General features: G+C 37.1%; 1 protein-coding gene across 13 annotated transcripts in view; it reads right to left on the bottom strand.

The window, feature by feature from the left end:
• The window catches only part of plce1 (phospholipase C, epsilon 1), an 82,000-nt gene that overhangs the window by 16,767 nt on the left and 39,471 nt on the right, over nt 1-25,762 (bottom strand). For 7 of the 13 annotated variants that reach the window (XM_067487629.1, XM_067487633.1, XM_067487635.1 and 4 more), the window contains exons 6-18: nt 21,418-21,566; nt 11,626-11,780; nt 11,108-11,275; nt 5,573-5,718; nt 3,732-3,879; nt 3,330-3,440; nt 3,120-3,229; nt 2,829-2,945; nt 1,654-1,695; nt 1,103-1,231; nt 889-1,025; nt 462-568; nt 46-170 (exon numbers count right to left, since the gene is read on the bottom strand). In XM_067487629.1, the coding sequence (XP_067343730.1) occupies nt 46-170; nt 462-568; nt 889-1,025; nt 1,103-1,231; nt 1,654-1,695; nt 2,829-2,945; nt 3,120-3,229; nt 3,330-3,440; nt 3,732-3,879; nt 5,573-5,718; nt 11,108-11,275; nt 11,626-11,780; nt 21,418-21,566 (1,644 nt within the window). Of the gene's footprint in view, nt 1-45; nt 171-461; nt 569-888; nt 1,026-1,102; nt 1,232-1,653; nt 1,696-2,828; nt 2,946-3,119; nt 3,230-3,329; nt 3,441-3,731; nt 3,880-5,572; nt 5,719-11,107; nt 11,276-11,625; nt 11,781-16,458; nt 17,575-21,417; nt 21,567-25,762 lie in introns of those variants that run through there. The other 6 variants (XM_067487636.1, XM_067487639.1, XM_067487638.1 and 3 more) reach the window with 4 other exon arrangements.

The raw sequence follows: 25,762 nt of genomic DNA, 5'->3' as shown, positions 1-25,762 counted from the left end.
TCATGTTTAAAAACCAAATTTCATAAATTTTAATAAAGAACTCGCCTGTTGTCAGTGGTACTGAGACCGTAGAGGAGGCTGAGACCATTCTCCTCCACTGTCAACTGGCTCAATTTGTTCTGCAAACACACAGCATGTACGTCCACTCCCTGGTGACCCAGGAACACTGCCTACACAAGAACGTAAACAAGTCAGGAATATGATGCATCGTATAACTCAAAAAAACTCACTGTTCCTGCAAGATACAAATTTTTGCTATGCAGCTTTGTGAATCTTTATTACTAAATGAATATTTTTGGAATACAGCAGCTCAGTTTTCTGACATCAATACAAGCTAAAAGAAAAAGCGAATTACAATGTATTTGTTTGAAAAAAATGCAACATTACACTAGTTTAAAGGACTTCAAATATTCACTGTAGACTAGACCAAAAAAACACCACAATTGTTATTTTCTACAAACCTTAACCACTCCAAGATCCAGCAGACCTTCTGCTAATCCTGCCATTACAGTTTGTCCTAACCCCAGTGGTTGCTCTGGAGGGAAAGCGCCTCCACTCTGAGGCTTACCTGCAATAAATCCAAACATGTACATGTTTCAAATGCAGTAAATGCTCAGATTGACATTTTGACAACCTGTTGAAATTGTCAGTGTTTCCAACATGGTGCTTTGCTACTTAAATAAACATATTCTAAATTTAATCTTGTGATAGGAAATGTGACCTTTTTATTATCACAGATGAATGTTTTCCATTTGTTTAAAGAATAATAATTTAGGGTAACTGGGGCTCATCTGATGGGCATAAATTGAATATACAGTATAAGCCAAATGTATTACAAAGCTAAGGAAAAAGGAAGAGGTGCCTTAAATTATACGGAAATGATTTTACCCCAAGTAAGTGTTGTGTTATCAGGCTGCAGTCGCAGCAAACAGCGAGCTGTGAGATGGCTGTCCTGGTCGTAGTGGATGACCGTAGCCCCCTGAAGCAGAAACTGGTGAACATTTGGTTGTAGTGACAACACATACCTAGAAAAGGGAATATAAAGATTGTGGAGAGTCTTTTGAGCCAAAGTACATTTTTGTCTTTTATGTTTGTTTCTTACCAGGGAATGAGCTCGGTGCCATGGCTGAAAGCTCTGTGTGTCTCTTCAGTCCCTTGGAACTCCACTTCTTTCACTGCCGTTTCAGATGACAGGTCACCATCCGAATCTGACAAATCCCCGACCATAAAACTGAGGATGGAAAGTAGTTGCAATCCAGGAACACAGATGCAGTGTGGGGTTGGAAACAAATTTTGAAAAACCATATTTAGTAATAATCTTTCAGTAAACTAACTAAATGCATTATTTTTAACAGTCATATTTATCCACATTTAATTTCAACTACTGCAGCAAGTGATGCAAAGCATTGTTAATTAAAATGTATTGACATCCAGTAAATAGTAAGAAATTACCTCCATCTACATAACAACAAACAGCACAAAAATATACTCCGTACCATAGTGCATGAACAAGCTAAAAAAATGTAATATAATTATCATGCATTTGCCATTCCACATTCCTTCCCGATTACACAAGTTAAAACCCAAACTGCAGCGAAAACCATGTCCATGTTAGCTAACATTTTTAAACTCCTGAAACTTTTAACCACTTACAAAACATGGTTTGATTCTGGCGCTGTCCTAAATGAATAGGAACTAGAATGGGAGAAGAGAGAGGAGGAAGCGTAAGAAGGAGTAAGAATGGACATAGATATTTTGACACAAGTCCTAGTGGGGGAAAAAACAACAGGAACACAGGAAGAGATTTCTTTTACATTTTGTAGTACAAACTGTGATTTATATCTGCACCACAGCTCAGATGGAGGAACACTCTACACCTATCTACAATAAATTACAGTTATTTTGAGCTCTAATGTCAAGCAATAATTTAGAGTCAGTGAAAACTGTCTAAAAAAAGAGAGGAGATAATCCAGATGTTGTTAAAATAAACAACAAAGCCCCAAACTGAAATTAAATCATTTTTTTAACATTGCAAGTTAGTGTCCAAATTCCAGCTAGCTAACTGCCACCAGTGTGCTGAAAAGCACCAGAGCTCTGCTCCTTCCTGCCCAGTCAGGAACTAAAATCGTCTTTTCATCAAGGGGTTTATGTAAGCATCACCTCATCTCAATAACAATCTGTAAATCTATTTTTATGAAAATAAATTTATGAAAAGCAAACTGCACAGTTAAAAAGATTCTAATATAACATGGAATTAGATCAGTTTGTTTCAACAAAGACTGTTGTGGTGGCTTGTCCTTTACTGCCTTTCAGAAACCGCTAAGTCTGTGTATGCAAAGCAGTAATGTAGTAAAGAAAAGTGAGAATAGTGAGAATCCAGTCATTCAGAACTTGATTATAGAAAAAGTCCTTTGGCAGGATATGCTAAATTAAAAATTAAATACTTAATTTATTTAAACATTTTGGTGTTTGAACTTTAAGTGATTGATCCTTTTAAAGTGTTTTATTTATGTTTTATATTGACATAAGATAGGTATATAATTTCTTAAATTTTAAATATGGGTTTAAAATGTTATGTTATGTTATGATATTAAGCACAGAAAGAGATTTGCTGCAAAGTTAAATAAAAGTAATCATATCCTAGAAATAGAGTTAAAATCAATACAAAAAAAAAAAAAAAAACAGCCTTTGGTGGATCAGCTGAATGGACTTTAATGTTTTATGAACTCCAGTTAAGTTTCATTGAAAGACCTCTGGTCTTGGGGTAAACAAAATGTAAAACGTAAGCCTAGCCATGTAAAAAAACAAAAAGAAAAACAAGTACTGACTGATTGCGGCAGCGGTCCCTGAAAGAGTTGTTTCTGGATGCAGGGGATAGCCCAGTAGAAGGCAGACTGGTGGACACCTCATCAGGGTCATCTGCTTCTAAACTACGATTGCAAGATCTGAGGAGCAGAAACAGAAGAGTCATAGTAAAGTCTGGTGCAAATACATTTGAACACTTTATAAATAGTTCAAAGAGAAGCAGACAAACAACATAAATTGTATTTTTTATCTGCATGTCAAACCATCTCACCTCTGTTCTTTTTGGAAAAACAAAACCTTCAAGGATGCAGTACCTGATAATCTGAAGGATGTTGCTGACAGTAGCTTCTTTTTCTGGAACATGTAACCCATCTGGACCAGACCGAGACATAAAATTGGGCTGGCCGCTGAAATCCGACACAAACTAGAGAGACGAGGACAAACAAAACAAAGCTCGCTGAAACTTACTGGATGGATATACAAGAAGGTTTATGTTTGGGCATTCTGACCGATGTGCCCTGTACCTCTATAGAGTCCTCAGTGTTATCTGGAGATGGTTTAAGACTGATGATGCTTGCAGTCCCATCTAAAGCATCACTCAGCTCCTTCAGAAAAACCCCACAAAACGGCACCACCTAAGGTGACATGACAGGACAAAGAAACACATTTCATTAAGGCTGCAAGAGATTTTTTTAATTATTATTTTTCGGAAACAAATTTACTTTTACACACGTTGATTTGGCACAGTTTTTACGCCGGATGCCCTTCCTGACACAACCCTCCCCAATTTCTACCGGGCTTGGACCGACACTGCACAGCTGGGGAGGGGAATGTTTACTATAAATTTACTATCATTTCCAAACTAGCACGCATGATAAACTACACCAATAAATTCCTAAATGCCACCCAAAAAAAACGAAACACACCTTGCATCCTGGGATGTTGAGAGCTCTGGTGACAACCTTCTTGTACTCAGAAGAAGACTCATGCTGAGCCATGGCATCCTTTAAGCTTCTCATGGTCTCTATGTCTGACTGGTCCATAAACTGCCACATTTTTAGGACTTTGCGAGACCTGGAGGAGACAAAGAAAATTGTCACCTGTATATCAGTTTTTACAGGTCATGTTTAAAAAACACATCTCTGATTTTGCTTTTATCTTTCAGGTGATAAAAAGCAGTCTTCATAATCGAATAGCACTAAAAGTAAAGTCCAAATCTCATATGATGGAACTGGCACTATAGAATGAATTCCTCAAGTGGTTCTTTATTATTATTCTATTTTGCGGGTCCAAAAGCAATAACTTAATATATTTTGGAAAACGTTTCTGCATACAAATATTAATTTTATCAATACACGGCACCAAGGAATTAAATGGACTATGATCATTGGCTTGAGCTCTACGTGGATTTGAGTATCAGCAGTACTATGCAGTACTATGTAAGATCGTCTCTGTACAAAAAAAAAAAAAAAAGCTAAAACCTAATCTAAAGTCATGTAAAACGTTATTTTCACCGGCTTTCGGCTTGTCTGTTCAGTGGTCGCCATAGCGGAACATGTTCCGCACATTGAGTTGGCATGTGTTTTTACGCCGGATGCCCTTCCTGCCGCAACCCTCCCATTTTTTGTCCAGGCTTGGAACTGACACCAAGGTTGTCCTTGGTGGCTGGGTGGGGGCCACACCTGGACTGGGATTTGAATCTGCTGCCTTCTGCATCCAAACCCAATGCTCTACCACTGAGCCACCAGGCCCCCTTTCTAGGAGGTTATTTTCATTCAAGTATATAATAGGCTGATTGTAAACAGATTTTTAAATAATCTTTCTAAAAAATGGGTTTAAACTTTGATAGATCTAAAAAAAAAAAAAAACTATGTATTTTTGCACAACTTAATACAATTTATTTTGGCATTAAAAAGGAGATAAACTTTTCACATTTATCAGGTGAAATGGAGTAAGGGGCTAATTGAGAGGGTGGTTATTTAGTCTATCAATAATACACTAATTAACCCACCCCATAATGAAAATTTAGTTTAAAGTTTCCTCGATTTTCTCTCTAGGTTCTAATATTAATTTTTCTGGGTCCTGATGTAAAATGCTCTGGAGCCTTACATTTAGTAGTGATTGTTTAAATAAGAAAAGGAGAAACCTTTTCAAAGGCATTAACATTCTTAGGTTAAAAGTATTTAACAGATCATCAAAAGAGTAGGAAGAAATCATTGGTGACATTTTTACTGTGCTTATGAATTCAGTAGCAATATTTTTAGTAATGTTTCTTTTCTTAATAAATGTCATGATTTATTTGTTTGTTTATTCAATTATGAAAATGCATCAAAAATGACAAAAATAATCAGATGGCACAATCTATCACAGTGGTAGCTGAGAGACAACACACAAGTATGTGTTCTAAACAGTATACGGCCTCCTTGACATGCAGAAGAAGGTCAACACTCTCAAACAAAGCATAAAAAAACAAAAAAAGTCAATATCAAATTCAATAAATATGACTGATGTCAATTCAGGGAATCATCAATAAAGTTGGCCTATAAACAACCAGTAGCAAACTTCTGAGTGAGTAATTCCTTAATATGCAAAAGAGAAAAGAAATTCACCAATATGCAAAAGAGAAAAGAGTTAAAAAAAAAATGAGTCCAATATTCAAAAGAGAAACTATTTTGCATTTATAAGCCTCTTTATGAAGAACTGCAATATCCCCTCTCTTAATTCCTGTGTGTGTGTGTGTGTGTGTGTGTGTGTGTGTGAGAAAAACCTGAGTCCAGCCAGGAACTCCATGACACCGTTGTAGTTTCCCATGTTCCAACAGCATTTAGCAACGTGGACCAGGTAAGAAAAAACATCTCTCTTTTCCTCCATGGACCCTGCTGTGAGGACCAGCCAAGTCACCCACGAGCTCACCTGTTAATGTAAGTTTTACATTTAACATTATTGCTAGTTATAAAGTATTCCATATTGCTTCACTCTTGTGTAAGATGATGCACACCCTTACATGACTTGTATGCATGTTATTGTGTGTTATTACAAGGAGTGTTAAAATGCAGAGAACAGGAGGACATGTAAATACAGTCCAAAGCCAAATAATAGTCAGCTCTCAGAGTCTCTCTGTTGTGTGTGGTCTTTCTCGTGTGTGCTCATGTTGTCTCTTTTCAGTTCTGGTATGTCAACCTGTGTCTAAAGTGGTAACTTATGCACAGGAGTATGCCAGCTGGCGACACACTGACAAGCCCCCAACAAAGAATGAAATCAGATATCTATCAGCTGCACTCTGTCCCTGTGCTGACTGCTCTCCACCACACGCATAAGACACGATATAGATATGTATCAATGTCAACATTCTGTCACACACAAACAGGCGTGTTTGGCTTTATCACCTTGTGGGGTTTTTTCCTGTACATTGACATACATTAACTTCCTGGAAAGTTACATTTTGCTTAACTCTACTCAATAAGCATTACCCTGATGTGTCCACAGATTGCGTGGACTGTGCAAAATTTTAGTAATACCCCAAATGTAAGTAATACCTGGTACACACATACACCTAAACTCCCTAACCCCACTGCAGGTGGTATAAACATCCCCAAGCCCACAGAGCTATTACTGGGTTATGTAAGAATCTATAAATCCCACCACACAGTCTGACTTCAGAGACTAGACAAAGTCAAACACACACTCACATAAACACACACACACCTCACAAAGTGAACAGTTTCGTATGCATAGCTTTTTTTTAAGGTTCTTTCTGTTCTGATTCTCCATCATAAAATTTTATTCTTCTTTTTTCTCCTGTCACCCCGGTCTCCAAGTGGATTATCAAAAAGGATCAACAGCAATCATACAGGACATAACACATGTAACCAAACATGTGCAGAATACTGACCTTTAACATACACAAGGTATGAGGCCATGTATACTTAAATATCAACCTCCCGGACATATATACAATTTAACACAATTTATACAGATGTTTTAGATATGAGACTGTTCATAACTTACTTTAGAAACGTATAATCTTTGTGTTTTATCAAAAACTAAAGTCTCACGTTAATATGGTTACGGTTTGTTAAGTCTCATTTTCTGGCAATATGAGTGAGAGTGCATCAGTTTATGCATTCCTGTTTGATAGAAGCATGGACAGGGCTGAAAATGTCAGGCAGTTAACTGTTTCGTCTAAACTGTAAAGTACTGTAATCTAAAAAACAAGGAAAGATCTAATCTTAGGTTGCTTCTTGAAATCTATAAATCTATATCTATGAAACCCTAAAAATCTTATAAAATGTATTATACAGCTGATTTAACCTAAAATGGAATTTTCTTGAACTTTAAAACAGCAGTTGGGAAACCACCCTCACCACAAAGTCAATTTAGTAGTTGTTGTGTGGCTTTCTATTAGATCATGTAATCTTTATATGTTACTGAGTTTGGCTGTTTGTTATAGGAATTGTAAATAACTTTTCTTTTTTTTTTTAAACAGATGCATGTGATATGCTTAAAAGCTCCAGCACAGCTAGTAAATTGACCTGATGGTAGATATTTTAGCTATTATTTCAAGAGACAAGAATATTCGGTTTCCCTTCATTAAATTAAATTCAATCAATTTTATATGTGAAAAACGGGAATATAAAGATAATATATTAACTGTACCTCTGCTACTATTAAGAGATTTTTAATAAAATACCCTGATTAGCTTGTTTAACTCCTTTAGTACAACAAGTACAACTTAGTATATTTGCTTGGCGAGTGCAGATCGGTTTCAGTGGACCATACCCATATATTTTGGTTTTATTAATCTGCCCAGCCTCCTTGGAATGACATTGCAAGTTTTAATAAAATTATTCCCAAAGGCTTTAGTAAGAGTTTTACACAGAGTTTGGAGACTTTAGAGGCGAGGAAAAAATGCTGTCTGCAGAGAATTCTCTGGAAATTTTTATGCTTGAACCTTATAAGTACATTAGGAACTGTACCAGTACTGATTCCTCTGGCTGATTACTCTGCAGACCTCAATTGTGCACAAAAATAAAAAATAAAGGTCTTTTTCTTTTAATAATGAATTCTGAACCTCTGCTTTTAAGGCAATACACATGATAATGCATGTTCCAAGAAAGGAAATACTGGGCAATCCATGGAAATACTGAAAAGATCTTATGGTGGCATTTTTTCTACTAAAACTTATTTTAAAGGAATATTAAAGGAAGATATTAAAGGAAGCCTTTACTAATTTTGAATTTGCTTCTTTTGGTTAGAGTTTGGCTAGTACATGTACCTAAATGCCATTAAACTTCCCTTTGACTTACCTATATTAAAATATCGCTCTACTTCTAGCTGAAAAACGCTAGTTGGCTAGAAGGCAAAGTTAGTTAAAAAATTTAATCTGTAAATTTTGACACTTATACTGTTGAAATACAGCAAATATAGCAGATCATCTTGGTACCATACTTGTATTATTTGATGTCAACATCTATAACACTAAGTAACTAGACATTCACTTTTCTGGTTGAACATTAAGCTTTAAACTATATTGCACATTATAACAAACTGCACAACCTCCTGTAAGTGTTGCAGAATCACCAAGTAGTTAGGAAATAGCTTTATGATTATGATTATGATTATTATTATGTCGTTATTATAATAAATAACAGAAATTCTTTTTTCACTCGTCACCATTGGCAGACAGATTAGATACAGAGTGTCAAGAAAAGAAAATTACCTTCGTATTCAGAGAGGATGCAGCTTCCTGCTCTGTTTCACTTCAGTTGTAAGCAGCTTATTCTAGAATCTACTGTATATGGTTTTCTGACAAACAACTCTGCTGCTGTAGAGGCTGTTTCTTCCCTGCTGTGTGCGTACCAGGATGTGTATGCTTCTGTGGAAATCCACCACCAGTCATTTCCAGCATTATGACATAATGTGAAGCTAGCAACTGGGTTGAATTATAGTCAGCATGTAAGCCATTTTGACCGTCTGCAGACTGACTTTTTGAAATGCCACACATCAAGGCACCATACACAGTTGGCATCACTTCTGATATTCCAGATGGTGAAAGTGTGTACTTGGCGCTGAGTATTACAGACAGGATATGAAGAGATACTATATATAGATAGCATGCAATGCCACACAAGAGAAGAAGAGCAAACAATAGTTTAGAAAAGACAAAATTCTGCGTGCGTAATATCCAAGATATAGGTGTTATCAATAACAGTGTCATAAAATGACAAATTAACAATACAAACAAAATTTGCATGCGCACACACACGCGCACACACGCACACACACACACACACACACACACACACACACACACACACACACACACACACACACACACACACACACACACACACACACACACACACACACACACACACACACACACACCTTTGTTTGGGTCGATCAGTCTGTCTGTTACACTATTAGTTAAAATATGAGGGTCAGTTTCTCGTTGATACATGAATTACATAACTGAAGTTGACAGGGAACTATAATAAACTCAGCACATGACTACATACTAGTCCTGTCAATACTCCAAGCAGAAACAATGGGGCCGTTAACTCTCCTCTCTTGCCTTTTTTTGTTTTTTCCTTTTACCCACAGGGATGACTTGCTAATGAGCAAGGTCAAAACTATTTTCATTTGATTTCACAATTCATCACTTGTGAGGAAATAACTAAAGCCAATATCTCAATCAGAGTATATTATCACAACTAAATTATTTTCCTTACCTATTCAGCTAGCAAATATATTCTCAATTAATTCTTTGTAAAACCAAAAAAATGCAATGAACGAGTTCCCAGCATCCCTTGTATGTCTCAAAATATCTTGATTTGATTTGTTTGTCCAACAGACACATAATTTTCAGTTTACTAAAAAAGAACGCTAAAATGGCATTACAATTATCACCTGAGAAGCTGACACTGGTGAGAAGCTGACATTGGTCAGCTCCACTTGAACCAGCAATGCACAGCTGGGGATGGGAATGGGCTGTTAGGGGTCAGTGTCTTGCGCAGAGACACTTCAACATTCAGCTGGGACCGGGGATCAAACCACTGACCCTTTGGTCTGAGGACGACTGCCTTACAACCTGAGCTACTGAAGCCCCTCTTGAAGCATGCAGTGCCAATAAAAAATAAAAAAATGAGCAGCCATTTCTTTAAGAGGTTAGGTTGTTAAAAGTAGAGAGTAAAACACAATCTCTATAATATTACAAATGCCTGGTGAAGAAAAGTAAAGAAAAGTAATGCTTCATCAGCGTCTTCTGTTGTCATCTGACTCCACTGTACCCATATATGGCCACAACACACATATGGGAGTCAGTTTTTCCTGTGTCTCTTCTCTCACAAGACTTAAATGAAAAACAGCTTACCAGAAAGGCATGCATCTTAAAGATGACATCATCATTCCCAATCACTTTCTCTTTCTCAGCAGCAAAGTGTTGTGATTGTTTATTCTCAAAGTCACTCACCATTAAAGGCACAAGGCACTTGTGTATATACAGTGCGTGCTTCAGTCATGAGTTGACAAGTTGCTACGACTTACACAGCAAATACAAAAGAAACTAAACTAAAGAAATACCCGATTACTGATCTGCTATGCTGTTCAGCCTTACACATTAATGTCTGAACTGTAGTACATTTCGCTGTCTTTGATGATGTCATTCAGCAGAGAACACTAAAGGTCAGACTACTCAGTCATTAAAACAGTAAAGCATTGTTTTTTCAGCAGTATTTTCCCAATAGTTGCAAAGTATTTTATTTTAAAATCACAGCTCTATAAGGCTACGTTTAAAAAAAATTCTCAAAGACAGCTAATTGGTATCACCAAGACTTAAGTGTTGTCATCCAGACATCACATCAAACAGCTACACGAAACTGACAGTGTGCAGTTACTATGTTTACTCACAGACCTGACAGATTTCCGCAGGTCACACAAACAAAGAAATCAACCATATGGATGTTTGGGTTAGAGTGAAACTTCTAATGAATTCATTATTTATAATCAAGTTGATTAACAGAAAATCAAACAGCAACTATACTGATAATCAATTACTTACTTTTAATCAAAAATAGAAGTAGAAGTTACATTAAACTGATCTTTTTCCAATTTGGCAAATTTGGATGACTAATTTATTGAAATCACCTTGAGCTTTAGAGAATTATGATTATAATTACTCATTGTTTACTCATTTTACTCATATTATACTGACATTTTATAGTGTAAAGTGAATGAGTTATTCAAGAGGAGTTTAACATAATCAATAACAAAACAAAGGATTTTAAATAAGCTAACTCTTCACCTCGTTGAACCGCGCCACCAGGTCCTCCACAGCATTACTTCGCTGAGCACTCTGGGTGGGCATAGCGGGTGCCGACAGTGAGGCCTTGAGATTTGGGTGGCGTTTAGTTTGACACTCGGGACTGCCTAGATCTCGAGTCAGAAAACAGACGTAGTCCAAGGGAAAGACCTACAGACAAGTGCACACATTATGGAACCAAACTGTGAGCAAAAAACAATTCTTCCTTTGTGATACAAGTAATTTTCTCATTGTTTCTCGTGATATTAAAGAAATACATTGTGCAATGCAATACATTATTTTACTTTGTGCTTGCAAGCATCACATAAGTGTTTAACTGTGCTTAGAAACTACAAGTTGAAAATTGTAAATCCCACCAAAAGGCCAGTAATATTAGCCTTCATCTTTCTAAAACCCAGATCCTTGCTGACAGAATCAACCCACGACTTAAAAATACACTATTCTTTATTTCTTTTGGTCCAGATATATACTCTACATTACATGAGTGTTATTCACCATACCCGTTGGTAAAGCTGCTGCTCTTGCTCAGTGAGAATGCAGGCGATCTCCTCGGGAAACTGGACAAAGTGTCGTAGCTCTGCCAGCTCCTTACTGATCCCACTGACACTGGGAGGAAGAGAGCTGCTGCTGTTCATACTGTTGGCCAGCTGACGCTCTAACATGACAAATAAAGAGAAGCAAAATACAGATAATGAGTGAGACAAAATTAGAGATTAGAGTTAAGAGTTAATACAGCAGAGGGGACCGGGAAGAATGAACTGATCTCTTCCTAAAGTACAATAAGGAGGAAATACTGCTGCTGCTCATTTCAGGAAAAAGAAAGGCAGAGCAGGAATGAGAGAGGAGAGAAGCTCAATGAAATGTGGATTTTTTCTAGGTTTAACAGAAATATCTCAAGTCTTTTAAGCCATCAGTCCCTGCATACTCTATCCCACAACAGGGCCAAGAGAAGTCTGCACACTTCAGCCTCTGCAAGTAAACAGTGTTGACCAGATGACAGTTCCTGTGTTTGGATTTCAGTCAGGTCCATTAGTCTGTCTGTTTACACACATGCACACCCATCCTCATCTCTGCTAACAAAGGACTAATGGACAGTTTCTACAGTGGTCCTGAGGCTGCCAGGTAGACACTGTACATTGTCAGGATGGATGCCAAATAAACGTAGGGCTGTTTTTCAACAAAGGAGTTTTTCCAGAAACCATTTGAGGGACCCTTGAGGAATTTTAGCTGCATCCAACTACACTAACTGACACATCCTATTTTAGTCACTGAGCTACAGTTCCTGCCACTAAATAACTTGTCCTAGAGCAGAGACGATTCGAATGAGGTTATCAGTACTTAATTTTGCAGAATCATCAAATCCAAGTCATGATGCACAGTTATATTAAGACACAAGAAAGCAGATATCACTAGTTTCAACATGTAGTAAAATAAAGTTGACTGAGATTGAATGAAGCATTTATGAAAGGATTTTCATAGAGCAGACACTTTTCAGCAGTTCTTTGTGTCAGATGAACGACTTTTAAAGTGTTTATAATAAAAGGCAAGGAAGCAAGGAGATGCATATCAAATAGATTGAACACCAGGAATTAGACATACTCTGGTCATTGTCACATACACAAAAACCTACCCATTCAACTAACACATAACGAAACTGTGTATACATAGACATATGCAGAAAAACACTTAAAGGTTCTCCTTGGAAACTGGTGAGATCTGCAACAGGTAGCCATAGCAACAGCAGCAACTGCTCTGCAGGAACAAAACTTGCTTATTTGCACAGTTTGATTTGTGGATCCGGCCTCTCAGCTTCTGTAATGAAAACTCACTGTGTGTGTTGGATAAAAAGAGACTAACAATTGAGAGAAGACACTGAAATAGAAAAAGACGACAGAAAAGGGAGACAGAATTTCGGAAATAAAATCATAAAATGCAGGTTATAAAACAAAATAGAAAAGGTTATTTGAAGAAAAGATCATTGAAACAAATACAAGATGGTAAAACAGAAAATTGAGTGTAGAAGAGAAAGAAATGTAAAGGAAGGACGAAGGTAAGACAGACAGGAAGGAAGGGATAAGCAGAATAAGTGGACATTTTGTAGTTTACACTCTGCAGCAGGTGTGCGCTATCCATCACAGTTAGAGAGACAGGATAATCCACTATATCCTTTAAATGTCCTACAGAGAGACTACAGGTCAAGATTAATGGTTTGTGGTACAGTCCAGACGTGGAACACTTCTTTACATTGAAAGAAATATAATAAAACTGTTTTTACTGCTCACGAAAGAAAAATATATTTCAATGAGTAAGTGTATATATTAAAAAAAAGGTAAATAAAGTTGCATTTCGCAAATATTTCATGTAAAATTAATTACTCAAAAACAACTGCAACTTGGTAAACAATCAAAAAATTAAGGCATAGAATGTAGAATTTATTTATTTTTTTTTATCTGATTCAAAACCCACATCTTTACAACCTCTCTATATACAGTGTTTACCAGGTACCATAAAATAATATTACGGGTGATCTTTGCTCTCAGCTTTAACTAAAATGCAGATTTTTTTTTGACAAAGCACCTGGCTGATTTGAATATCCATACTTTAACGCCATCTTTACATTTTTTTTAACTTATAGATAAAAATGTCAAGAATATGTTACTATAGTTACTACAGCTTTTTATCTCTCTAGCAAATGGTGAATATGTACTCACCTCTACCACAGAACTGATTTAGAAGCATCCCTTTTGAAGTGGAAATGTACAACCACTCAAATTAGTGACATGAATTTCATGATCATGCAGAGTTCTCAATCATTTATGTATTCATGTTTTAAAATGGAAAACATACGGTCAGACAAAGCTTGCAGACAAAGCTTTGACAAAAAGGTCTTGAGAGATTCTGGGGAAATTATTTTTTAAAACCATTCATACAGAAAACAGAAAGACCCTAACCTTAAAATGATGTTGATCAAAAACAATAAATGTGCTAAGAACATACAGTACCACCGTATGTTTCAAGACATTTTTTGCTAAAACAATAGGTTCAAAATTTGATTTGATTTTAAATTTGATTAATTAAAACTGCATTACAATAGTTGAGAATTCAATAAGCCTTATTGTATGTTATTCATGATATTCCTAAGGTTTTGCAAAGCTTTACAAAAAGAAACAATCAACAGTGACAGACAACTCTGTTACATAAACACTGGGAGTGATTACTGAAGGAAGCAAGGTCTTGGATTCCAGTGATAATGATACGTCTATCTAATCTAATCTGTAGTGAACCCCAGACTCACAACAGACCATAAACATTTAAGAAACGCAGACTAGTCTTATAAAATATGCAGCACTCGTGCTGCAAAACAGAGAGAACTAGAACATTGACTAACTAACCCCGATCAGGATAGTTTTTTTTTTACATTTTATTTATGTACTTATTTTTGCATGGATTCACATGGGTTGTGCATGTGTGAGTGTGTTTGTATGTATGCACCCCTTCTCATTAGTGGTAACCAGTCAGCCATCTGACTCAGATGGCTGACTGAAATCTCAATAGCTGGCTCGTGGCCAAGTTTTGTTTTTAAGTTAAAGCAAAACGAAAAGAAAACTGGTGTAATCTTATAACAATACCTTTTGTTAGTTTATCACAGTTATTTTTACCAACCAAAGGAAAGGAACCTTAAACATGGACCCTGCTGCCTTTCTTTTGTAGCCAAGCATGTTTAGAGTTGATGACAACTTCCCCACTGGAGTATGTAGGGCACTCAAACAGGTGCAGCACAAACAGTCTGAGTCAAAAGGCCGTTAACAAATTAGTCTTTGGAAACAATAAATATAGTAGCACCTGAAAGATTATTTTTACCATCTTCTGTACTGTAGCTTTCTGACTTTGAGGAGGCACCCATGTTTATAAATGTTAGCATGTGTATTGTACTTTAATTATGGAACATGATTATGATTTGTTTCTAAATATGCTGTTTCAGAAATATACATGAAAATAAAATCAAAATCCAAAGTGCAGCATCAGGCAATTTCACTTTAGAGTAAACTGGACAATAGTTCCTGATTTAGGTCTCTGGCATTCACATCTGTTCTTTCTAGTGCCTAATGACACACATTTACTTATGCACACAAAAGTACCAGCACATAAACTCATACACACCCAAACAAAATTTAGGGAGTAGTAGCCAATCTAACACATCCAGAGTAGCAGACATAAACACACAAAAACAAACTGTACAATGCAGAGACAAAGAGCAGCAGCAGAAGCAATAAACACAGACCTGTCTAACCACTGACAACACCGAGTTATCACAGGGAGTCTCCCTTTTAGATTTGAAGATTTGTAGATTCCTAAAAAAAAGCATCTAGTCCAAAGTGTACTTCTTATGAGAGATATGGTATTCGACTGTAAATATAGAATATGGACGGTTTAATGTGCAGTGGCAAAAACACTTGAGCTTTACCAAATAAGAGTCCAGTGTTTCTGGGTAACGCCACAGTGACTTGACACAAATAAGATTAAAAACGTGGATATTTTCAGTAAGTTGTTAGTAACTATGAGATGTGTTTCTGTATCCTTGCAGTCAAAACATTTCCGCAGCCGTGTGTGATCATTCATTCTTAGGGTCGAGTCATGGTGAAGTTACCCAGAGACCCCGAAATTCTTGTCTGCAATGCTCTTTAGTTTCTGATATAATAAGACGAACCGAACACTTTCTAACATGCTACTCTCACATGCTTATTTTATTAAACAACTTTTTATAATTTGACAGTAAATGTTCACTTTGGTTACAGGTGATTCTGTAGTGTGTTTTGCGTTTACAAGTGCACAAGCTCAATTCTGTAACAAAATATAAAGGAATAAAATAATAAAAATAAAACAAAACAAAGCAAAACACAAGGGAGAATGCTCATCCTCTGAGTCAACCTCAGTGGTACAACATTTAAACATTTTCTATAGACACAAAACACAGAATTTAATATACAAATGGCACTTTTTTACTGGTAGTAAAAGTGTATTATTATTAGGAAACCATATCTAAACATAATAACATATAGGACCAGACATTATAAAATCTGGAATTTTGCCAAAGGTTTATAGCCTAGATAAAACCACTTATGCATATCAACCTGATTACATTTGACATCAATACTTTAGCTCCAATTAAAGATACATACAGATACTACATTCACATGACAAAAAAGCACACGTAACTTCACAAGCAGAAAGGCTTATAACTCACTCACTAAAAACCAGTTAAAAGTTACATGTTTGAAACAAAGTGGTAATTGACCTGCAACCCTATGGTAACTCACATTTCCTGTACTCACTGATCAGCTTGTAGTCCATTCTGTGGGAGTGTTTCATGGTTGCTAGATACAGCTGGCTGCTCTGCCTCCCACACTGACAGTTTAGTGCCGGGGTGACCGAGGTACACTTGTCCACATTTGAGCCACCAGTCCTGTCTCTCCTGCAGCTGCTCTCTCTCTTCCTTTCCCTCTCTCTACCTAGCTGTCTGCTCTGCTTCTCTCTCCCTTTAGTCTGTTTCTAATTTGAACTCTCTCCACCTCATACTTTTTTATCCCTTTCTTTGCTCTCTCTCCTTTTCCACACTATATTCACTTTTCTTTCTTCTTTTCTCTCCTTTTATTGACAACATGCATAGTTCACAGCCATGCTCTAAAGCTTACGGTTACAGAAGACTAGCCAGACCATTCCACACACCAAAATGGACTGAGCCCAAATTGTTAATGAGGTATTTATACTGCTGAAGGTGTCAAACATGAAACTATTAGTTGATTCATTCATGCAATCATTGAGAAAAAGTTATTTAACCTTTTCTAATGACTGGGATGAATATTTCTATATTGACACATCACACATATCTTGTGCCACCGACATGCAAAGAACACAGTCACCAACAACATGTTGTTCTGTGATCAATCTAAATAATGTAATGGATCTAAGGTGCTGTCTGACATTTTAAGCAACATACAAGTCGCCTATAGGCACGCAGCGGGAAGACAGGAAATACTCCTCTAGTAATTGATCATGGCGTCTCATTTTTGGATAGATTAATAAAATAGGTGGCCATATATACTGTACTAAGGCAGCCTGCCCAAGTAAAATCTTTGTGTGGGGAGTACTGTGTCATTTTTGGCTTAGAATACTAAAACCAGCAAACTTTCAATAAAAAAAAAGTTACTATCGGGCCTAGCCTTATATAAAAGTGTTTTAATTAAATATTATTGCCCTATGTTCATTACTTGTTGTGCATACAGGGCAGACATTGCAGTATATTGGAAGATAATCTTTTGAATTATTTTAATTACATTTTGAGCATGGAGCACTCTAGCTATAATGGATCATTTTGTTTACAGAAGGTGTCACAAAACAAATCTGACATTATGAATAACCTGCCTTTCTACATAGAGTGTAATATTCGCTCAAGAGACAGCTGGCAGGGATGTTCAACTCCTATCATGGTCAAAATATTATCTTTGATTTTCCTAAGGCTAAAAAATACAGAACTGAGTGGGAAAAATGTCATCAGTCTAACTTCATTCGCATGAGAATTTCTAGCAATAATAGCCATGTAAACAATATGTGTTGTTCTTGAAATTTCTGTGAATTTCCCTCAGTATGATTCCCCACCACATCTGCTGTCAGTGTGTTGATGACACAATGACAATGACAATGTACAATGACAACAGAGCGGAAGAGAGAAAAAGAAAAGGGGTAAAAAAACAAAACAATATTCAGCTAGAAGGATGAAAGCCACTTACTGGGTTGTCTACTTCCTTTTCAGCACAGCAAATTGTGCTATACAGGAAATGAGCTCAAGAAAAGCACTTAAACTACTCTTCACTTGAATATGGCTAATTCCCAGAGGTCTTTGGTTTCAGAGTCTCAACTATTTGTATACAGTGAAGGAGGCAATACCATAATCAGAAGTACTTTCTGAAGAACATAAAGACCGAAAAACCAAAATACTGAACATTTTTTTTGATTTTAATTAATGTTTCATCATCAGTCAAACTGTTTTCACTTTTTTTAATAACCACTTGTTCTATGAAATGCCACAAAAACACTTTCCTTCACAAACTAAAGAAATACCTCTAACAAGTCTTCAGAATTGTTTTAAGTACTTTTGCTTAAAAAATTCTAATAAAATACTGATACCCTAATTGGATTATACACATACTACATTTCCAGCACTTTGTGCTCCTAAAGCCATAAGCATTAGCGACATCTATGTTGAAATAGACAGGGCAGATACCACATATCGTGGCACTTGTCTTCACAAAGACAGGTTACAGGTTTTTAGTTGTAAATAATTTAGTCTCACAACAAATGCCTGGCAAACTTACTCACTGACAGACATCTGCCAAGTCAACCTTTAAAACATCACTTATCTTCAAAACGCTACTCCTGACCAATCATTTAACATTGAGTAATTTACATACATCATAGTACATCATAGAGTATCAAAATTAGAGAAGCACTACAAAACATTTCACCTCATACTAAATCATATTAAAACTAAAGTAAGATTGCAGTAAGTATATCAAGTAATAATAATCAAGTCTGGTCAGGTAGTTTATCCTAGTAACTTTTAAAGCAGCTGAGACAGTGCCACTGGTTAAGTCTGCTTAGATTCCTTTTAGCAAATCTATACTGTATGCAATGCAAATTCTATTAGGCTTAATAGTTCCATGTTCCAATAATTAGGCTAGGATATTAATATGAAATGTAACCGCACGCACACTGCATTCTTCATCATATTCATCATATCATAGTTGCGACACTAAATGTCATAATGATGTAGAAACAATTTTTTTTTCCCCCTTTCAACTTATCCCGTGAGTTCAGGGTCGCCACAGCGGATCATTGTCCGCATGTTGATTTGGCACAGTTTTTAGGCCAGATGCCCTTCCTGACGCAACCCTCCCCAATTATTTCCGGGCTTGGACCAGCACTGCACTGCTGGGGATGGGAATGGGCTGTTAGGGGTTCAGTGTCTTGCTCAGAGACACTTTGATATATACAGTAGTTGGGACCGGGGATCAAACCACCGATCCTGTGGTCCATGAACGGCTGCCTTACCAACTGAGCTACAGTCGCCCGCAATGATTTTAAAAACAAACTCTTACGTTAAAAACCCAGTCCTTTTTCTGAAACTAAAAGGAGCTTACATTACATGTGTGAAAGGTTTCAGTATTAAATCCATGAATCCTGGTTTATCAGCTAAAAATAAACGTATGATTTCAAAGACATTCCACACTAAATTCTTTGACTGAAAGCTCTCAACTATATAACGTAACAGTTTCAAAAACCTTTTAGCCAACACTAACTGAGAAAACTGAAATTACTGAACTAAATCCAAACGCATGATAGTTTCTTATGATTGTCCAAAGAAACATCCTGGATTCAAGTAATGGCTTGAAAATCACCTTACTTTAAAAATGATCATTTTTAATTAAATTATACAGCGTAGATACAGAATGAGCCTTTTGGCTAATGTTTGAATGATTAAGATCAAGTTTTTACACTGAAAAACAGAAGAGAGGAACAACACCATAAATGGTAAGAAGGCAATAAGTGAACTTTCCAAGTTTGAAACCTAAGTCAGACCTTCCTCCAACATCAGGATAATGAAAATCTGTGCCCCAACTTCAAATGACATCTCGAGTCTGTTGAAGTAGTCAGTGTCCTTGCTCAAAGGCAATTTGCTTTATTTAGGGCTCTCTTTCAACTCAGCAAAGCACTTACTGACACTGCTTTCTAGAGTGGTAAATGTCAATTCATTCAAATGGCACAGTAACACAGTGTATGTGAAAGGCAGATCAGACAGTATGGTTATAGGTTGAGTCTTAGAAAGAATGCTCACGTACAATGTTACATATCAATGAGCCTTTCATGCTGTGTGTACGACTCTGAAATCATAGTTCTGCCAAGACTTCTAAGGTGCTATGTGTGCACGTGTCTGGCGCTATTCTGTTTCCTGCAACACCCGTTAGAACAGAACACAGTGTCATGCTGAAGATATGCACTGTGTTTGTGTGAGTGGGTGTGCGTGAGAGTGAGTGTGTGAGAAGTTAATGTTTTCATATGATTGACATATGCACACGCAGGATGTGCACTCATGTGTGTGTCTCCCTGATATTGCCAGAGACAGCCTGTTCTGTGGCCTACTGCCCATGGAAATTAATATCAGTATTAATGTCATATCTGACCATAAAACTTTCCATTAATGTCAGTATTGGCTGCCATACCTAACATCACTGTAGAGAGAGAGTGAGGGAGAGAGAGAGACAGTTAACAGCTTAACAACAGGCAGACTACCAGTCACACTGAGAGAAAAAGGTGACATACTCTGCTCATGATGTAATTGTTTATTTTCTTGTCCCATTACCAAGTCAGTTTTACTCTGGACCTAATAATATATTTCTTAAGACATATGAGCAACAATGCTAGATCCAGCAAAATTCTGAAAATTAATCTGACACGCTTTTCAGAGGAGCAGCATCAGTGTGTTTAAATTGCATATAACCTCTTTTCCAATGTTTCGGAATAACCTGGTGTGAGCCAAGACTCTCTCTTCTTCCTGTGTATCAAACACCACCTGAACACTGTCTCTGTGTGTGTGTGTGTGTGTGTGTGTGTGTGTGTGTGTGTGTGTGTCTGTGTGTGTGTGTGTGTGTGTTCGTTCTGAATTAAGAGAATAAAATGGAGGAAGAGAGAGAGGGTGGGGAGGGAGAAAGGACAGAGGAAAATTAGGAGTAAAGAAACAAGGAAAGGGCAACCACTGGGATCAACTACAAACGTGGTTTCACTGACATAAAACCCACTGTGGATCAGGATCCATGTGGGAAAAGAGCAAAACGGAAGAAAAAAAAAAGTAGACCACAGGGGAATAGTGAGAACCTTTTCTTCTAAGAAAAAGACCGTCTTTGGCCACAAAAGTCGTTACTTTACTGGATTTTCAATTAATTTCTTCTCTATTTGTTATTTGATATGTAGTTTGTAACTACTGTGTACATATGAGTTGCCTTATGTACTGTACACCAACAACTGCTGAAACACCATCTTTACATCAGGGCAACAATCTTTTATGACAAACCATCAAGCTGTATGTAGTTTTACTCTTCATTGCTCTTGCTCAAGCACTAGAATTTTTAATCAGGTGGGACCGACCATATCAGTTTAATGTAGTGTTCATTTACAGAGGTTCTACACACTCAAAGATATGTATTCCATGCACAGCCATATCAAAGTACAACTCCCACCTTTCAGCACAGCGTGGCTGTTGGGACCCTGGACCAGGGGATAGAGCAGGGCAGATCGGGCACCAATTGCAGCTGTGGCTTCTAGTAAGGCCCCTGTCAGCAGGGAACAGACCAAAGACCTCTGGCCACAAGCACGATAAAACCTGTAACTAAACAAAAATGCAAATCAAAAACAGTAAAGTTTGAGTGTCTCTAATTGAACATTTATCATTATTTGAAGTACCTACAATTAGAATGTATAATATCGAACACTTAAGCTTCAATGGACTTCTGGGTGTTAATCATTTGTTTTAAAGTGATGCAACATGCTTACTGTTTCCCCTAGACATTTTTCAGGCATCGTGGCAAGAGGATAATAGAGGTTTTGCTTATTCCTTTCTCGTCCAGAACTTTTGGTTGGTAAATTCCATGTAAAGGTCAAGTAAACCAAAGTGAGTAATAATAAGATGTAGTGCATGCAAATATTTTGTATGTCTCACGGGGGCATCAATTAAAGCCCTGTGGGAATTTCTTTTTCTTATTGGCTGTTTATACTAATGGAATATACCACAGAATATTCCTACAATTTAGGAGTATATCAGTTATGAAAGAGAAAGAGAATTCTAGAATGATATAAATATCATATTCAAACTTAAACATTCAATCGATATAATTTACTCTTGCTTAGGCTTTGTTTACCAATACAAAAACATATAACCGGACCTTATGTCTCCACTCTGGATTGTAGACGTTACTTGCATCCAGTTTCAGGTCTGTGAATCTGTCTGACCATGGCCAACACACACAAACACACATACGCACACACACCTGAAGAGCAATTCAAACACAAGCCTTCCTGCAGGGTTGTAAGGAGGTGTGACCATGTCTCTTAAAACTTTAGAACGTAACCGCTGTGCAAAATTCAGAAATTAACATTAGACTTTTGTGATTCACTGATTTGTTCTTACTAACGTTGCTCCCTCTCTTTATGACAAGGAGAGCTTCACTTTCTTTCTTTTGTACAGTAGCCGTAAAGTTCAATAGATTTTCTCTCTAATCTCAATGGATGCTAACAACATGGAGGGACTATGAGAAAATGTATCCTTGGACACAGAGAAGGAAAGAGCCCCTCACTCTTTAGTTGCAGTGGGTCAATTTGATAATTTAACTTTTGTATACCTCCTCCTTTGTATAACTGTATAAAACTGGAAACATAATTTGATTGTAACATGTGCCTACAAAAATATGCAGGAGGCATATTATTTGTCAGAGCTGATCATCCTCCATAAAACTGTCGAGAAATACTGTTGGGTATTTTATGAAATGTATATTAATAGGCCAATAGCCCAAAAGCAGCCACTCTTATTTTCAGTTAACTTTTGGACCAAATGATGTTACCAGAACATACCGTATAGCTGGCACTACACACCTGGATTGTACCCAGTTACCTCACACCCTCTGCTGTAGTCTGAAGGGAGATCAAAAACACCATGTAGCTGAGTTCTGCTTCTTTTGGATAAAACCAAAGTCACTTTCGGCTTAATAAACAGCTAAAGACATTTGAATGACAAAAACTGTTTGATGAATGGATCTTTTTAGTGAAGAATGATTTTGAGCAGGCACAGCATGAAAATTGTTTTTTGTCCAATCAAGAGCAACATAAATATCAATGTAAACAGATTACATTTCCCATGGCTTCACAATTAGAGTCACTTAATGTTTTGAAAAATGAAGGCTTTTAATGTGAAGTAGAAAGCAACAACAAGAAATGTTAGGTTATTATAACAGCTTTACTACCAGAGTGTCTTAAGTCTCGGACATAATTTTTATCACTGCAGATTAGAAACTTTTCACAACTGTATCTGTGTATCTGTGTCCTATGTGTATCTGTCAGCAGTTGGATGTGTACATTTAGAACCTTGTGTTAAGTTTTTTATGCCCAGAGGCATGTTTTACTGCACAGGGATGAGAGCTTATCCTGTTAGCTTCAAGTTAATTAATCTCCATTCACTCACAATTATTTTTCTTGACCCAGTGATTTATACAATAAACGGATGGTTTTAGGTTTAAGAATTTGTTTTAAAGTGGGGACACAATGGGAAGGAACTTAGTTTGAGAGACAGGTCATTCTGATCGATAATAATTAACCATGCAAATAACATGTTTTTGCACACAAGAAGATGAGTTAACATCACTGGGATTCAGGTAGGACAGCACAGTTTTACTATGTGTTCATAATTATGCTGATTTTCTGTGGTAATCACAGAGCTCAAAGGGAACTGATACTTAAAAACACGCAATAGCAGTATATTTGACATTTGCCTGCCCGCACAGATATGCACACACTGCACAACTGCACATACAGCTCAAGCAAACACCCCCAGAAAGAAGTGTTTAAAACCAATTATGGTATTTGCTAAGTTCAACTGTGATGATAAATTATCCTATGTTTATATTGTAAATTTTTAAAGTTGTCAGTGTTTTTAGGCCAAACTCAGCTGCCAAGTAGAATTTTCTTGATAGGATTTGTCTGAAATGTGCTGCTTTTCTTGATCACTCTCTTAAAATGTGAACTCTTTGGTGCTCATTATTGACCTGTTTTCAAGAAAAGCATTTGCTACATAGGCCATAGCCTTCTGGTGTAATGGTAAAAACGTGGCTTTTAACAGGGATGGATGTCTGCTTTCAAATTCACTCTGAAACATCAAAGTCAAATCCCGTAGTGTGAAGTGCTGCAACTGTTTGCTGACCTTGAAACTGGCTTTGCAAGTCTATGGATTTTGGTGCCAAAACTAATAAGTAAACAGAGAGGAGTAACCATATGATTCTGTAGTTTTATTTCCATTGCAATGTTTTTTGTGTGTGTGTTTAAATCAGCTGAAAATAATTAACTACTAGTATGATCACACATCTGTGCTCTTGCTTAACTATACATACGATATGTGACCTAACTGCAGTTGCATTCAATCACATGCAAGTGCAATCAAAGACCTTCCAATTACTGTATTTGTATTTTGACCTAGCTTCACACAAATCTTATCCTTATGATTTGTTTAGTCTAGTAAAAGTTCACAATGCAAAGTATTTTACCATTTTATTATTATACTTTACAGTGCGAGTAAAAAACAATTTTTGTTTTCTTTGGATCTCTGCTCATTTAACCCAATAACTGTTAGGTTAATACCATCATGAAATAGGGGAAAATTACCATCCCAATAAACATTGTTACAAAATGTGCCTTTCTTTAGTATCTCAGTGTATTTTAATTACCACTAACCTGTTTTTGGTTATTACAATGTGCCTTGTATTTTTTATTTATATATGTATGTGTGTACATACATACATATACATACATAAATAAAATAACTGTTTTTTTCTTCACTTTTTGGACTATTAATTTGGTATTCTTATGCAATGTTGCAGTGTGTAACAGGTAATAATTGACATGTACAGAACACTTTACATTTAAGATCATGGCCACCCCAGCTGCACTCTCCACCAATTTAGCCTTCTCTCACACTCCTTGCTAATCAAGTCGGGGGGTGGGACTGGACTTCTCCTCGCTAACACCTGGAAGTTTTCCCCAACTTCTACCCCTCAACAATCTGTCCTCCTTGGAATAAAATGCCATTAGGATTACTGCACTAATTACATTCCATGTGATTGTGATCCTTGCACCACTGGGTCAGCTGGGAAACTTCTATGATGAGCTTGACATGCTGCTGTCCCACTTCCCTTTAGACAGCACTCCTCTCATTATCTTGAGCATCACCTGAACATCCACCTGGAAAACCTAAGGCAGCTGACGTGTTTGCTCCTGTAATCACGTTTGACCTGAGACTGGTCTCCACTCCACCGACCCACAAAGCTGGCAACAACCTGGACCTCATTCCCACCCAGAACTGCAGCACAGACAACATCTTGGTCACTCCTCTGCATTTATCGGATCACTTCTTCATTCAGCTCACAGTCTTCATCCTTAGACCTTCGCATTCTCCTACCACATTTCTAACAATCCACCATAACCTCAGGTCTCTCAATCCAGAGCAGTTCTCTTCACTGGTCTCCACAACTGTGCCCCCACCACAGGACCTCTCCACCCTTGATACAGATGCAGCCTTTCATCCTGTCAGGATAGTCTCTGGTCCATGTCTTCTAGATCTGCTCATCCTCATGTTCTAATCCGTGGCTCACAGACCGAATCAGTGAGCAACACACCATGCTCAGGAGCACTGAAAGGTAGTGGCTTAAATCCAAGACTTCATTTGCTCTTGATGAGTATCGGGATCTGCTTGTGTCTTTTTCTCAGTTTAACCAGGGCAAAGATTGAATACTACCAGGAAAAGCTCAAAACACCACGGGCACC

This window comes from Channa argus, chromosome 20 (assembly GCF_033026475.1).
Source record: "Channa argus isolate prfri chromosome 20, Channa argus male v1.0, whole genome shotgun sequence".
In the NCBI taxonomy this organism is placed as follows: Eukaryota; Metazoa; Chordata; class Actinopteri; order Anabantiformes; family Channidae; genus Channa; species Channa argus.
This window is presented reverse-complemented; position numbering and strand designations above follow the sequence as displayed.